This window comes from Schistocerca cancellata, chromosome 5 (genome assembly GCF_023864275.1).
Source record: "Schistocerca cancellata isolate TAMUIC-IGC-003103 chromosome 5, iqSchCanc2.1, whole genome shotgun sequence".
Classification (NCBI taxonomy): domain Eukaryota; kingdom Metazoa; phylum Arthropoda; class Insecta; order Orthoptera; family Acrididae; genus Schistocerca; species Schistocerca cancellata.
Genome location: NC_064630.1, coordinates 661,089,665 through 661,105,972, shown reverse-complemented (window position 1 = coordinate 661,105,972; position 16,308 = coordinate 661,089,665). Strand labels below are relative to the sequence as shown.

The 16,308-nt window shown below is 41.8% G+C and overlaps 1 protein-coding gene across 1 annotated transcript in view; it reads left to right on the top strand.

Moving 5' to 3' along the window:
* The window catches only part of LOC126188745 (synaptic vesicle glycoprotein 2C-like), a 240,347-nt gene that overhangs the window by 134,316 nt on the left and 89,723 nt on the right, over positions 1-16,308 (top strand). Inside the window, exons 7-8 of the mRNA XM_049930354.1 lie at positions 1,241-1,422; positions 5,571-5,835. Of these exons, the coding sequence (XP_049786311.1) occupies positions 1,241-1,422; positions 5,571-5,835 (447 nt within the window). The remainder of the gene's footprint in view (positions 1-1,240; positions 1,423-5,570; positions 5,836-16,308) is intronic.

The window sequence follows — 16,308 nt, the reverse complement described above, 5'->3', positions numbered from 1 at the left end:
AAACGTACCGCGCCCCGGCTATTGCCCCGTGCTAATCCATACATCAAATGGGCATCTGCCAACTCCGCATTTGTAAACATTGCACTGACTGCAGAACCACGTTCGTGATGAACACTAACCTGTTGATGCTACGTACTGATGTGCTTGATGCTAGTACTGTAGAGCAATGAGTCGCATGTCAACACAAGCACCGAAGTCAACATTACCTTCCTTCAATAGGGCCAACTGGCGGTGAATCGAGGAAGTACAGTACATACTGACGAAACTAAAATGAGCTCTAACATGGAAATTAAGCGTTTCCGGACACATGTCAACATAACATCTTTTCTTTATTTGTGTGTGAGGAATGTTTCCTGAAAGTTGGCCGTACCTTTTTGTAACATCTTGCATAAAAATCTGAAAGTATTTCTTCGCAAATAAGTGGTATCTTGTGCCACTGAGCCAGTGATATTCGACTGCTTTTACATTTGTTTCACAATCATTCATGTATCTTGGTAGATTGCTAACGCTCACAGTGCAAAAATATGTTAGTTACTTCAGTAATTAAGTAGAAAATTAATTAAAAACAAACAATAATCCTACGGCTGGCTTCCTTGCCGCTAAAGGTGCTACTGGCATTCCAGCTGTCAGACGGTAACTGCTTTCACAGCATTGAGAGTCGCGACTCAGTAGGTTAGGCTGTGGCCATTCCCTCCCGTGAACAATAAGAGAGATCTTATTGGTTTATCTGGAACAATTCCAGCCTTTCGACGATTGGTTGATGACCTCAAAATACTCAGTTTGTGATCACACAGCGTTTTCGTTCGATCCATGAGCGTGTTGCAGGGAGGCTCCGCATTCTGGCCCAGAGGAGCCAATCGGGACCAACCGCCCACCTTGTAACCCTCTACCAATAAAGTTTTTTTTGGATATGGTATGGAAAGGTATGGTTCCAGCACGGTCCTCTTTCTGCCGTTGTCGTCTCCATAGAACTTCGTGCCGCTGCTTTCCAATCAAGTAATTCCTCAGATGGCATAACAGGGTTGAGTGCACACCGTCCCAGTCATACCGCCAGATATAAATCCCTGGCGGTAAGGGGAATCGGACTGGGATCGTCCACATAGCAGCCAGATAAGGTGACCTCTGAGCTACCGAGGCGGGCCTTAAGCTCAAAGAACACTTTGCTTACCGAATTATTTCCAGTATCTGGTAGCCTTGGTCGTCCACTAGCGCAGAACGGATGGAATGCTCTCATGTGCAGGTGCAGCGGCTGGTGGATGAGCTGGAACTGCGCAAAGCGTCTGTGGCGAGCACCATGAGCATCCACCAGAGCGCCATCCAGAGCCTCAAGAACGCCTGGCGCCAGATGCGGCCACTCTTCGTCATGCCACAGCTGCCCAAGGCTGTGCTCGTCTTCTCCATACAGATCCTCTGCTTGTTCAGGTTAGTAACAGAAGGCAATACTTTGGTACTGGAACGAGCTGCGCGAGCTTTTAAGGATCTGGCAGTGAGGGAATCACGTGCTCTCCCGCGATCGATACATATAGTCTGTTTAAACGTTCATGCCACGCCAGTAGTTGCTTTAAAATGCGACACACTTAGCTCCGATTGAAAACTAAATGATAACCTCAAGTATTAAACGTCCAACAGAAATCTCACAACAGACGAAAACTACCAACTGACAGAAGTTCTAGACTGCATTCCTCTAACATTTTTCATAGTTACAAAACTCGTCCAAACAGTCCTCACTTATGCCAGTGTAGCCTCCATATTTGCTTCACACGAGTCACACCTAGTCTTGCACTCACTCCGTCTCACTCTCCACATCCACTTTTTCTCTCCTGATCGAATTTGTAACAAACTGAAAAATTCCTGTCCATACTCATCTGTATCGATCATCATAGTGTATCCTGAACATCTCCCATACTTTATTCCTATTACTCTATAATTTTCCCATAATTACATAACCTGATATGTTGCCATATCAATACCAACACATTCCAACGGTCCTACACCTACACACTGTCAACACCGTCTCGTAACTCAACTTCCAAAGGCTCCCTGTCATAGACAAGAAATCCGTCCTGTCTTTTATCCTCCTTACAATATATAACGCTTACTTCCCTGTCCTTTCTCACACCAAGGGGTTCCCTTTTCTTTTCTCTCCATAACCACAACCTAGACTCTATCCTACTAACCATTATCACAAATGCTATATGTGCTGTCACTTACAATCCCACACTATAAATTTTGACGTAGCTGCCTACCAACTTCGTTCCAACCCATTATTCACAGAATCAGTTAATCCTCCTACTCCAATTTGCTTATGGGTCATCAGTTTGACTAGTTCATGTGGTTTGTCAAGAATTTCTTTTCATTTCATAGAAGCACCTGCACCATGTGTCCTCCAATATTTAATGGACGTACTCAATCTCAGATTTCCTCTACAATTGCTACCTCTACAGCTCCCTCTAGTACCATGGAAGTTATTCCCCGATGCCTTAACACATGCCCCATAGTCCTGTCTCTTCTTCTTGTCAGTGTTATCCAAATGTTCCGTACTTCGCCAATTCCGCGGAGATCCTCCTCTTTCCTTATCTGATGAGTGTCCGTCCCTGGTAGCTGAGTGGTCAGCGCGACAGAATGTCTTCCCTAACGGCCTTGGTTCGATTCCCATCTGGGTAGGAGATTTTCTCCGTTCAGGGACTGGGTGTTGTGTTGTCCTTATCATCATCATTTCATCCCCTTCGACACGGAAGTCGCCGAAGTGGCGTCAACTCGAAAGACTTGCACCAGGCGAACGGTCTACGCGACGGGAGGCCCTAGCCGCACGGAATTTCCATTTCATCTTATAAGTCCATGTGATTTTCAACAATCTTCTGGGGCACCACATCTTAAACGCTTCGATTCACCTCCTTTCCGGTTTCCTCACTGTCTATGATTCTCTGACTTACAATACTGTAACCCAAGCGTGTATTATCAGAAATTTCATCCTGTGTTTGACATTAGTAGACTTCTATTGGTCATAACCGTCTTCTCTGATTATGCTAGCCTACTGATTATGTTCTTATTCTTTCGTTCATGTGCAAAATTCCGTAAATTCACGTACTTCGTAATCATCTGTTTTCATGTTAATTTTATCGCTAATCTCATTTCTGCTTACTCCTAATTATTTCCGTTGTTAGCTCTGAGCACTATGGGACTTAACATCTATGGTCATCAGTCCCCTAGAACTTAGAACTACCTAAACCTAACTAACCTAAGGACAGCACACAACACCCAGTCATCACGAGGCAGAGAAAATCCCTGACCCCGCCGGGAATCGATCCCGGGAATCCGGGCGCGGGAAGCGAGAACGCTACCGCACGACCACGAGCTGCGGACAGTTCCGTTGTTCTTCGGGGTACTTGGAATGTACCACTTCCCGTTTGAAGTCCAGGTTCTTAGTGTTATTGCAGTTAGTGTTTTTGATTGACTCTGTCAGTGTCGGAGAAGTAGGAGGAGGAGATTCACAACGAAGTCATCAGAGACGGAACACAGGTTCGGATTAGGGAAGGACGGAGAAGGAAAGTGGTCGTGCCCTTTCGAAAGAACCATCCAGAAATTTGCCTTAAGCGATTTAGGGAATCACGGGAAACCTAAATCAGGATGGCTGGACGCGGGTCTGAACCGTCGTCCTTCCGAATGGGAGTCCAGTGTGCTAGCCATTGCGCTACCGTGCTCGTAAGTGGGCTGTAGTGAAGTACTTCGCTGCCACGATGAATATTGGCAACAATGTTTGTATTTTAGAAGGCAACAAACAGAATCTCTAAGAAGGATGTAGGATAATAACCGCTTTCAGCCACAATAAGAGATGATTTTATGCAACACTCGATCGCTTTCGGGCATGTGCCCAAATTCAGGTGCTTTACACGCAAGTAGATGTTTCCATACTCAGTGTTGGGGATCACTCAAAAAAAAAAAAACAATAATGTAATGACGAAACAAACACAAAATGAAACTTTTGGAAACGGATAAGCGATATGTGTTGCAAAATATTACAATCTTACATAAAGCTGGTGTATCCATATGTTTTCACATCATACAAAATGTAATAAAAATAATTTGAAAACGATATGGACACATCAGCTTTATGTAAGTACTATAATATTTTGCAACACATGTTGCTTAGCCACTTCCAAATTTTCATTTGTGTCTGTTTAGCTGACATCACAGAATTTGTTTTTCATTTAAACAGTGATCTGCAACACTAAGTATGGAAACATGTACCTGAATATAAACCACCTGAAGAATGGCACAAGCTGGAAACTGATCATGTGTTAAATAATATGACAAAATGCGACTGGGAGCGTTTATTGTTCTACACCCTATAAGGGAACAGTGACGGAGTTCAACTGAATCCTTCATCGGTAAAACGCGTAGAGTTTCTAACTATTTTTAAGGTTTCCATCGTTGATTGTGCTACTTAGAACGCAATCGTTCGGTTAATTAGGGGAAGGTTTTAACTCAGACTGCAGATAAACCGTCTTCTATTACATTCAAACTAAAACCGTAATTTGAGTAACAAAAACGTTAAGTAATTCATAATTTTAATATTTTAAACTATTCTATTTTATAAATACTATCCGGCTGGATAGTGGTAATTGTTCTGCTCAACCTGTCGTGATAGAAGAGCGAGTGAATGTACAGTAGACATAAAAAATAAAATAAAAATGGTTGGTAAAACGAGTAGCAAAGCTCTTGTTAGAGTGCACTCTCATTGTTCACTACATGCTTAGTTACATAATACACCTCTAAAGAAATTTCTGCAGGTTATGAGATTTCAGATTAGGAAACACATGTACACTATTCTTTAAAGAAGAGAAACAGGAAGGCTAGAAATTAATAGAGAAAACATAATTAAGCTTCGTGTACCTTGAAAAAGATTTTAAACTAAAGGGGTGATTTTCTTTCCTACTACTACTACTACTACTACTACTACTACTAAGTCGAACAGGTTGGAATGCACTTGGAATATTGACATGAAATTTATATTAATTTTCGTTGAACTCTTTGGTATGATTGACATATCGCTGCATAAAAGAAATAACCATAGAATAATAGACTAAGCCGGCAGGTAGCTCAGCGTGTTCGGTCAGAGGGTTAGCTGCCCTCTGTAATAAAAAACAACGAACTTAAACGGATGTCTTACGACGTCCGCCCCGAGCAGATGCAACGAACGAAACCGAACAAAAAAATGAGATTAAAAAAAAAGCGGCCAGCGCGACAGAATGTCAATCCTAAGGGCCCAGGTTCGATTCCCGGTTGGGTCGGAGATTTTTCTCCGCTCGGGGACTGGGTGTTGTGTTGTCCTAATCATCATCATTTCATCCCCATCGACGCGCAAGTCGCAGATGTGGCGTCAAATCGAAAGACTTGCACTAGGCGAACGGTCTACCAGACGGGAGGCCCTAGTCACACGACATTTTTTTCTATAGCTTTGAGGTTCTCATGATACTGGTTAGACTCTTCTCATCACCCACATTGGTTATCCCCATGCAATCTGCCCCGGAGACAGTGTGTGAGAAGTGACAGACTCGTTTTGTTTACAGCCTGAACACAATTCGGTTGTGGCTGCCGCAGATCTTCGCAACCATGGAAGAGTTCCTGTACATCCATCAGACGGCGGAGGGTGTAGGTATGGGCTCGCTTACAGTCAACGACAGCGACAACTCGGTGTACCTGTGCGACATGCTCACGTACCAGTCCTCGCAGAAGGCAGACAACTCGTCGCTCGTCAGCATGCTGGTCAACCTCGTCGATGGCGACATTCTCAATGCTACGCAGGCCGTCGCCTCTGAGATACCATGTCTACCTGTAAGTTACGCAAAAATACGAAACACTTGTCCATGCTGACGCTGGGGTTTGTTCGTAGTGGTTTTGCATTTTCTGTAACTAAGTTGTGCTCATCATATGGCTCGGGTAGATTCATTCTACACTTGTAATCTCCTAGACTTTCCTCGCGACTCATTGCCATCTCCTTCAGATCGGGTGTTCTGCCAGTGGTGTTCGTCTTCTCCATACGACATCTCGATGCCGTGACGTCTTCATCATGTGTTCCCTGAGACTGACAGGGAGACTCAGGGAACACATGATGAAGGCGTGAAGTTGCGGTAGAGATGTCGTGTTTGGAAGTCTCGGACCACTGGCAGAACACACGATCTCAGCGAGATCATTCTATACTTACTGAAGTACAAGGTGCAAGTATCGTGCAATGGAAAAAGGGCAAATGTTACAGACATCTTGTACATTAAAAGGAAATCATACTGTCGAATAAAAACAGCGATACTTGTAGATCAAAGCTCTGAGCTAGGTCGACAGCCATTCTAACATAAGTGAAGGTTTCAAGTTTATGGAACGCAAAAAGGAATGGCCCAGATATAGCCTCCGTCGTTTTAATATACTGGAAAATTTCGCCACACTCTCAAGTCTTCGGCAGAGCGAATTACTCGTTCTCTGAAGATAAAGTACTATAAAAATCAGAATAAAAAGTTCTTTTTTTATAATTGGCTCTGAGCACAATGGGACTTAACATCAGAGGTCATCAGTCCCCTAGAACTTAGAACTACTTAAACCTAACTAACCTAAGGACATCACACACATCCATGCCCAAGGCAGGATTCAAACCTGCGACCGTAGCGGTCGCGCGGTTCCAGACAGACGAGCCTAGAACCGCTCGGCGACACCGGCCGGCAAAAACTTCTTAAGCGCTTGCAAGAAGAAAAGGTGGCCATTCGGAGGTCTTCACATGGGCAACGCAATTTTTTACGTCCTCAACGCATGAACTCAAACTTTTCGAAATCGCACTTGCGGCTAGTACATGAACTCTGTAAGTAGTATCAGACTTATTTATGTACATTATTTGTTCATAATTTATTATAACCCACCTGGATAGTCATACGTGTTAGAATACAGCTCTCAGTATTCATGGATGCGCGGCGGCCCCGAATTGAATCTGCCAGGGCTGGTGTGCCAGCCTGCCTGTATGTGGTTTTTAGGCGGTTTCCTATATCCTACTAGATGTATACCGGGCTGTGACGCACGTTCCACTTCAGTTACACGATTTTCAAAGATTTGGAAAGCATTCTCTCGCTTTCACATGGATTACACTAAATGCAAACTGATGGGGCAAATTCACAGATTCCGTTCTCGGGAGGTGGGAGAGGTGGAGTGGTGGGAGGGGGGTGGAACTATGATGCAGGAAGGGTATTTGGCATACTCTACCACTAACAATGCCAAAAATCTGATTACCATGCAGGTCCATGATGATACAGGGTAAGGCCAGGAAAAAGAAGATTTATTTTTTAGTTAGTCCGACCAAATTAGGGTCTTAAGACCCTGTCTTACATCCCACCACGAACAACGCATTCCGAAAAGTATTTCAAAACTCTCTCAGATTCTACGCCTACTTGTGTACCTAGGCAGGAAAATGACTTCCCACAAAAATCCATTCAGACTGCGCAGCCAGAATGAAGACTATTGATCAGTTCTGTAAATGTGAAAAATTATAGTGAGAACAACTATGACTACCAACAGAAATAATAATAGTAATAAGACTAAAAACAGCCGACCAGTTGCAATGGATAAAGAAATCTTTACCTAGGTTTCGGCAGATTTAAATCTGTCTTCTTCAGAAGGCGGCAGTTTTACATAAAAATGGAATGAAGTATCATCGTCGTTTTTACAAATATCTGCATAGATCCATTAGTCCGAATTAAAATATAACCCTGAAAATAGGGTTTGTCATGTAAATAAAAATTAGTACATGGATGTAGCAGAGCTCACAAGCGCTTGTGAGCTCTGCTACATCCATGTACTAATTTTTATTTACATGACAAACCCTATTTTCAGGGTTATATTTTAATTCGGACTAAGCGCTTGTGAGCTCTGCTACATCCATGTACTAATTTTTATTTACATGACAAACCCTATTTTCAGGGTTATATTTTAAATCGGACTAATGGATCTATGCAGATATTTGTAAAAACGACGATGATACTTCATTCCATTTTTATGTAAAACTGCCGCCTTCTGAAGAAGACAGACTTAAATCTGCCGAAACCTAGGTAAAGATTTCTTTATCCATTGCAACTGGTCGGCTGTTTTTATTCTTATTACGTGGAACCGTTGCTGCTGCGCAGTTATGTTTAAAATACATAATAGTAATAGGCATAAATAATAATAATAATAATAACAAAAGGACATTAAGAATAACAATAATATTGATTGTTTTAGCGCATTTGAAGCTGTATTTTGTGTTTCACACGAAGTTGGAGACAGAGAAAAGCAATTTCGTAACACCAAAAGTGAAATAACAACACAATTAATTTAGTAGAAAATGAAAATTATCGTTATCGCTCTCCACCGCTGTGACTGTGAGCACAGCTGACATTGTATACACAAATCCAGCTCCTGATGTACAAGAAACAGCCGTAGTGAAAGAGATGCATAAAATGAACAGTCTGAATCTTGAGGTATGAATGTATGAATACAGTTACAACACCATTGGTGTGTAGGAGGGAAGTTAACACCCTCTGAGTCAGCTCACAGCTCGGCGGAGCGATGAAAGCGGAACAGGAGACTTACAGGAGAGGTAGCCGAAGTCACGGGATTGTCACTCCTGGCCCTTACGGCCGTATTTCGTAAGTGGTGTGGTGCGGTGAACCTGACATCTACTGTAGGGGTGGTTCTAGCCTCGTCCGGATTTGCGTCTCCTGTGATGTTGCTTGGACATTCAGTATCTTTGCGAAGGTCGACCTCGGTGCGAGATCATCAACTATCGACATAACCGCGTTTAGTATCTTCAGAAACGGAAGGGGGTATGAGGGATGACATGATTCTACTGACAGTTTCAATGGCTGTACGAAAGGACAACCTTTATGTAGAAGACTGTAGATAAAGAGGGGCGAAAAGTCGTTGTGGTTGACTAGCGTGAGTTGTAGACAAGTATATGGAACTGTTACAGAAGGTGAATCACTAGCTGTCTTTTGAAGTTTGAAAGGTGCTTAATTTATTTGATATTTCGAAGAACACTGTTCAAGAGTTGGCTAGCTGATAATGAAAATGATTTTAAGAAGATGGTGTTTTTTAATGGCAAAGAAAGTATTTTACTTTCTTGAAAACGAGTATATCTGATTTGTTCTTCAGATAGTAGACTTAGAACTGAAGGTAAACATGTGCCGCCTATTCTTACACATTTGCACTTCTCGCCATTTGAGGGCTATATATGAGTTGTGCTGCTTTGATAAGTCAAGCGAGAGGTCACCAACAGAGCGCGGAAAGCGTTGTGGGCAGGACTCTGGTCGGCGATAGCAGGTGAGGTACAACCAGTTGACTGTGGGGATATTCGAGTGATAGTATACTGACGCTGGGCAAGATGAACGGTGCTGTGAAATCTGACACACGGCGTGGAGGCAGCTGAGTAGTTGACTGCGAACACTCAGCAAGAGGTGAGGCCAGCTTTAACGTGGGACATCACTGGTTCGCAACAGCTGACTGTGTTTACCTCCATTCTTCCAGAAAGTACGACAGCTGGAAGCTATGAAGGAATCGTGGAAGAGAGGCAAGCAGAACATGAGGGCGATTTGTGCCGTTGAATGGTATTCATAGTAGCTTTTGTACAGACATCTGCGATTTTTCAAAATACAGAGGGGCAATTGTTGTGCCTGCATTGGTAAAACAGTTACTTACATTATTATACTTGAAGAGGCAGGTTTACTCTGATTGTATTATATTTATAATTCATTTGAAAATCATGCTGAGGCCATGATGTAAACCTATGGCATCTTAGAGATACGCTTTAATGAGTCTGTTGGCAGTCCATTTGCGTTCATAACTGGTTGTATGTTAGTTTCTTGTGTCAGTGTAGACTGCGTTGCTGGTATGTGTTGTCTGTTTAGTGTGTGATTAAGGTGTCAGTTATAATTGGATACTGTTGTACTAGTGTTTTTGTTGCAGAATTAGTTTGATGTTTTCTTTATATTATTAGTTTCAATGGCGTGAAGTAGTATGTCATGCGAATGGTATGTATAGATATATCTTAGGTTTTCTCTTGCATGTTTTTGGTGCCCCTTTAAAGTTTTAATTATTTTGTTACTGTGAAGTGAGTAATTGCTTTTATTAAATTGATGTTATTATATCAGAAGTTAACTAATTTGGTATATTGAGTACAATTTCTCACCTTCTTTGTTTTGTGCATGCCATTTTGTATTTAAGTTATTGTTCACAAATGGAAGTACTTGGTTAAAAGCCCACGCTTACACAACCCCAGACAATCTGCACTCCCACCGAAATCGGACTCCGCAAATAAGAAAGAGCACAATGTTTCAGAAGGCGATAGATCAAACCGGGAGTATGACAGTCTCAGTGTGTATAGCGATCATAACTGTTCGTCAGCAGGAGCGATATTGTTCGAATAGCAAACATACAGAAATGTCTCTCACACACGCATTTATCCAGCTGCAGTAAGTTCTCATGCGAAATTTCTTTAAGTATAGGATCACCACAGCATATATGGGGAATATAAGCGAGTCTACATTTTTTTTTCAAGTTAGAGAGAAAATACTTTTTTACTTACAGTATCTGTAGTGAATAAAGAGGCACTGATACCTTGCAGATTGTAGTTGTGTTTCCACCCAAAAATAACTAATGCAGGAAAAAAATAGTTGTTTCTCTGAATTTTAGCAGTAACAGTGGAAGAGACAACCTGTACTGAGGGTAATTAGTCTTTCGTAAGTAGCTAAGATTGATGGCATTTTAAACGGCTTAAGGTTCAAACCAATGTTCAGCGTCCACACTGATAAGTAATTATGCATCCAGATGCTAGATGGGCGTAGATATAACTGAAAATTATTAGCACAGAAATCATATTTGCAACGGGAGAGAATACTCGCCAAATCAGTAAAATGTAATGAGAAAATCAATGGGCCCAGCACTGATTCTACAGGGACCCCTACTATTACATCCCTACATTCTAACCTTTCTTTTTTTCTTATCGAACATTACGTACTGCTAGCGAGATGTAATGTATGAGCAGAGCCATTGAAAGGGTGAAGAAAAATTTGACTTGTGAGTTTAGCAAGTAGAATTTCAGAATCGACATTGACGAAACCCTAAAAATAAATAAATAAAGCACATAATAGTTGCGTGCCTCTATTGGCCCAACGCTTGTTTCAGTTCGTCAGTCATTTTTATAAGTGGAATCCCCCTTTGAAAAGAAAGGAATGTAGGAGGCGACCGTTTGAGCGGGTCACACTTGAATGCAGGATTCTGGTGTCAAAAGGCGGTTAATTATGTAACATACCATTTATTTTACACAATATGCTTACACAAGCTTACAACGATCTTTCAAAATTCTCAGAAATAACTTGAGTCTTCTTCAAAACTTTAAAACAAATTTAATTTGCACTTGGCAGGTATCTCAATCCCGTGAAATCTCTCTTCCAAAATTTTATTGAAAGTGGTATAACACGGCCAATCAATTTAACAGACAAGTTTGTTCTTGAAGGAAGGACCAATAACCTAGACCTCAGGCACTGCGGTTTCGTGAGCACCATTTGCTAGTAGACCCCCCAGTATTCAAAAAATTCTCTAAGGTCAACATCTTCAGTTACTTCCAGGTTTCAAGTATGATACAATTCAAAAACCAAGAAATCAACTCATTTATACTTCAAATTATTCTCTCGAGTGAACATTTAAGTTAGAACAACTTGAGGTCAACAAATAAAATTAATTTCTCCATCCTAGTGTCCATACCACTCACACAATAATGTTCTGGAGCTGCCCTGGAAATGAATCAATATGGCCATAGCCTCACGGGTTGTACGTTTGCACACCATCGCAGGCCCCGAATGCCGCCCACTCCTCCACAGCCTCTCCAGTGTTACGTCACGCTGATGTATAAACTTCTACAAATATGCATATTCAGGATCCTCCAAACGCTGCTGGGCCAGCTTAGAGGCATACAAACTTGCTAAGGTGAGTGCAACCGTGCACAGTATCAATTAGGGATGAAATTCAACAACGTGTTTGGTTAAATGAAACTCTCAAGACGGCAACGTGGCACATAATGACCCAACTGTCTCAACTAAACCCGCAAACCCTAAAGAACGAGCTTCGCCTCCTCAGCAGATTCACCTCCTCAGCAGATGCGCATGGGCACCAAATAATTCTGTCAAATGGTCCGACAGCTCAACATACAAAACACGCCACAACTTGAATGACACGTCCGCTCACCACAAAACAGCTCAGACACCAGCTCAGTCACAGTAGCTCGCATTGTACTCCTCTAGACACCAACATTTCCACCGGCTGGCGCGTCAGTCGAGTGTACTCTGCTCCGCTCTCTCTCTATAGGTGCCTCCTTTACAACTGTCACGGTGTTGTCCGCCCACTTCGTTCCCGATCAGCGCCCTCCCTCTTTCGCTCCGAGACCTCCAAGAAAGACCACAAGTCAGTGATACAGGCTGCTTAAAATCTCGCCGCTCGCGTAACTCCTCTGGAACGAGCGCATACTCTTTGGATGTACGATACATTTGCAAAAAAAAAAAACAAAAAAAAAAAATCGATACGGGCGTATCAGTAAGAACAGTCGTTATTTTATGATTTTCCCGGAAACCTGACTAGTACTATTCTAAAAGTTTACTAGGGTTTAGGTAATTAGTAAGCTGATCTTCAACTACGTTCTGAAGACTTAGAGATAATCCTAGTAAAACGGAAGGGCCTGTAATCGGAGGCTTATTTGCCAGATTGTCTTGGATAATGTTTGACGAGTTCCTACTTCCAGGCTGTTGGGAGGTGCTGGAGCTAAGAGATAGCTCAAAAACATACGTTATTCTGGGCAGTAGTTTATCGACGAGGAATCTGATCATTTGCTCAATAATATTATCGCGTCCTGCAGTTGTCGAACATAGCCGTGCAATTGGGATCCAGCCGTATTAAAGTTACGGGTTGCAGAAGAAAAAGTTTATTCGTACCATCCACTAATTCTTTTAAGGAATCGAGGGTTTATGCCACTTGCGTACGTCAAGCAAAGATGTTGTAGTGGTGAAATAATGATTTAGATCCTCTTAGAAACTATAGGCTCAGTTGGAAATTTTTCATCAAGACAGTGGACCTGTGAAGGTCTTCCGTCTATCTAACAATTATGAGTTTTGCATTTGTCACAGACTCACTCTGTTGTCTAGCTGCTTATAGGAGAGATGATTATTAGGACGTACATTTTTGCTCTCAGTCCTACGAATACCTTTTATGGAGACGTGGCATGTTATAAATGTTGTTATCTGGGTAAGCTGTTGTGTCAAACTCCTAAGCACATCAATTTTAATAACATCGTAAATATCTGATGTAGTTACCTGATATATTATGCTAACCGTGCCTGTGTAACACATTTTAACATATCTCAATTTTCAACACATGCCCATAATTAAAATCAACAAGCTGCGCCCAGAAATGTGTACATTAGCCATATATGTAACTTTCCGTCTATCAAACACTATGTCAAATCGACTTAATTCAATAGCAACCCAATTTTCATTAAATATGACATTGTACTTGAAATATGGTCCCACAGTCAGAGCAGAGTCTCCGTATCTACCATCCGAACACGTTACTAGCTTCAAATCACTCATTTTTCGCACATTTTCCACATTTTTCCTTCAATTACACACTTCTCATCATTAATATGGATCTACGGTGTATTTCAAGGAGTTTGGTAGAATGAAAATATCAGGCGAATTTTTCTTGGCGAAAAGATTATTGTTCAGAGACTGGTAGCGAATATCGCATAATGTGAAAATAGGTTCTTTGGAACGTGTGGCTTGTTGATGCTTGGTGGTAGTACAACTGTCAACTCTGAAGCGATGTTCAACAACTTGTTATAATTTTTCTATATCTACAACAAGTTGCAACATTACATCATTATATTTCAGCAACCCATCCAATGCTAACGAAGAAGAAGTCAGAGGACGGGCTGGATTCAGTTCGGTTAACGGAAATTTTGAAACTCATCAGGCAAAACAAGACATTTGTGTTCAAATATAAGACAAAATAATGTCCTAATACTCTGCATTCAAATAAGATCCACGCTTTGCATGCTCTTTAGTATTCCAAATCTTTGACTGTTGTTTCACCAGTCGACAAACTTTAGAATGCTGCGACTGGCGGCATCTTTCATCGAATAGAGCTGATTCACCAGTTCGATACCCGTCTGGAAACACGCCATTTTTAATTATAAAATTAGACTGCTAACTCTTGTTGTTTTCAAGTCGGCAAGTTTTAAAGTTGATGTAGAGTATAAATCGAAATTTACATTGTTATTCCAATATGATGAATGTAATGAATGTTTTGCACTTTCCTATGTTTGACGCAATGATAGAAACAAGGCCTGCATTTATTTTCACTCACTGTTGTCAGTTTCTTCCAGTCATTCACATATGTTTTTAACTGTTAAATGAGCATTGTAGTTCGTCAGGTTTCGAAACACAACAGACTCCATAAAAGTGGGTCTATAGCTTGAATTGGAGCTATCATGTACAGCTCCACGTAATCTGCCTCAAAAATGACAACGACCTCTGTGTTTCACATCCGTTCACATGCGGCCTTCCTTGCAGATGTGACAAATTTCTGATGTATAAAAGTTTCTTTCTCTTCCTGTTTTGCAAGTAATATTTTGTGTACAATGAGATACATCTATCTGCTAAGCCATTCCAAGCAGTCAGCACTTTAGAACATCTTAAACTCTGACTATTCCTAACTATAACAACACTGCACCTATATGAGTGGGTCATGATACGAGTGGGTCATGATATTCTCATGTAGAGGTGGTGCCAACGTCTCCATCTGTGGCAGATGGTGACAAGGAATGTGGCATGACGTTTTGTGAACAGAAAACACACACACACACACACACACACACACACACAGACACACACATATACACACACACGCGCGCGCGCTATCTCCAAATCAGAGTCCACTGCTTCACAAGCCATTAAAATGAAAAAGCCAATCATAGGCTACTATTTTACAAGCCATTAAAACGAAACAGTTTGTCAGCATGTTCCCCAGAGTAGGCTATATTTTTCTCTGTATTTCCCACCTGGTAGCGAGAATAGTTCTATCTTTGTAGTCCACTCAGTGAAGGCACAAAAAACTCTTAAATCAGTTATTTCCACATCTACATATTCAGTATTGTTTATCAAGATACACATACACTGCCTATTGCCACTACATCTACATCTACATCCATACTCCGCAAGCCACCTGACGGTGTGTGGCGGAGGGTACCTTGAGTACCTCTATAGGTTCTCCCTTCTATTCCAGTCTCGTATTGTTCGTGGAAAGAAGGATTGTCGGTATGCTTCTGTGTGGGCTCTAATCTCTCTGATTTTATCCTCATGCTCTCTTCGCGAGATATACGTAGGAGGAGGCAATATACTGATTGACTCTTCGGTGAAGGTATGTTCTCGAAACTTTAACAAAAGCCCGTACCGAGCTACTGAGCGTCTCTCCTGCAGAGTCTTCCACTGGAGTTTATCATCATCTCCGTAACGCTTTCGCGATTACTAAATGATCCTGTAACGAAGCGCGCTGCTCTCCGTTGGATCTTCTCTATCTCTTCTATCAACCCTGTCTGGTACGGATCCCACACTGCTGAGCAGTATTCGAGCAGTGGGCGAGCAAGCGTACTGTAACCTACTTCCTTCGTTTTCGCATTGCATTTCCTTAAGATTCTTCCGATGAATCTCAGTCTGGCATCTGCTTTACCGACGATCAACTTTATATGATCATTCCATTTTAAATCACTCCTAATGCGTACTCCCAGATAATTTATGGAATTAACTGCTTCCAGTTGCTGACCTGCTATTTTGTAGCTAAATGATAAGGGATCTATCTTTCTATGTATTCGCAGCACATTGCACTTGTCTACATTGAGATTCAATTGCCATTCCCTGCACCATGCGTCAATTCGCTGCAGATCCTCCTGCATTTCAGTACAATTTTCCATTGTTACAACCTCTCGATACACCACAGCATCATCTGCAAAAAGCCTCAGTGAACTTTCTATGTCATCCTCAAGGACATTTATGTATATTGTGAACAGCAACGGTCCTACGACACTCCCCTGCCGTATATCTGAAGTCATTCTTACTTAGGAAGACTTCTCTTCATTGAGAATGACATGCTGCGTTCTGTTATCTAGGAACTCTTCAATCCAATCACACAATTGGTCTGATAGTCCATATGCCCTTATTTTGTTCGTTAAACGACTGTGGGGAACTGTGTCGAACG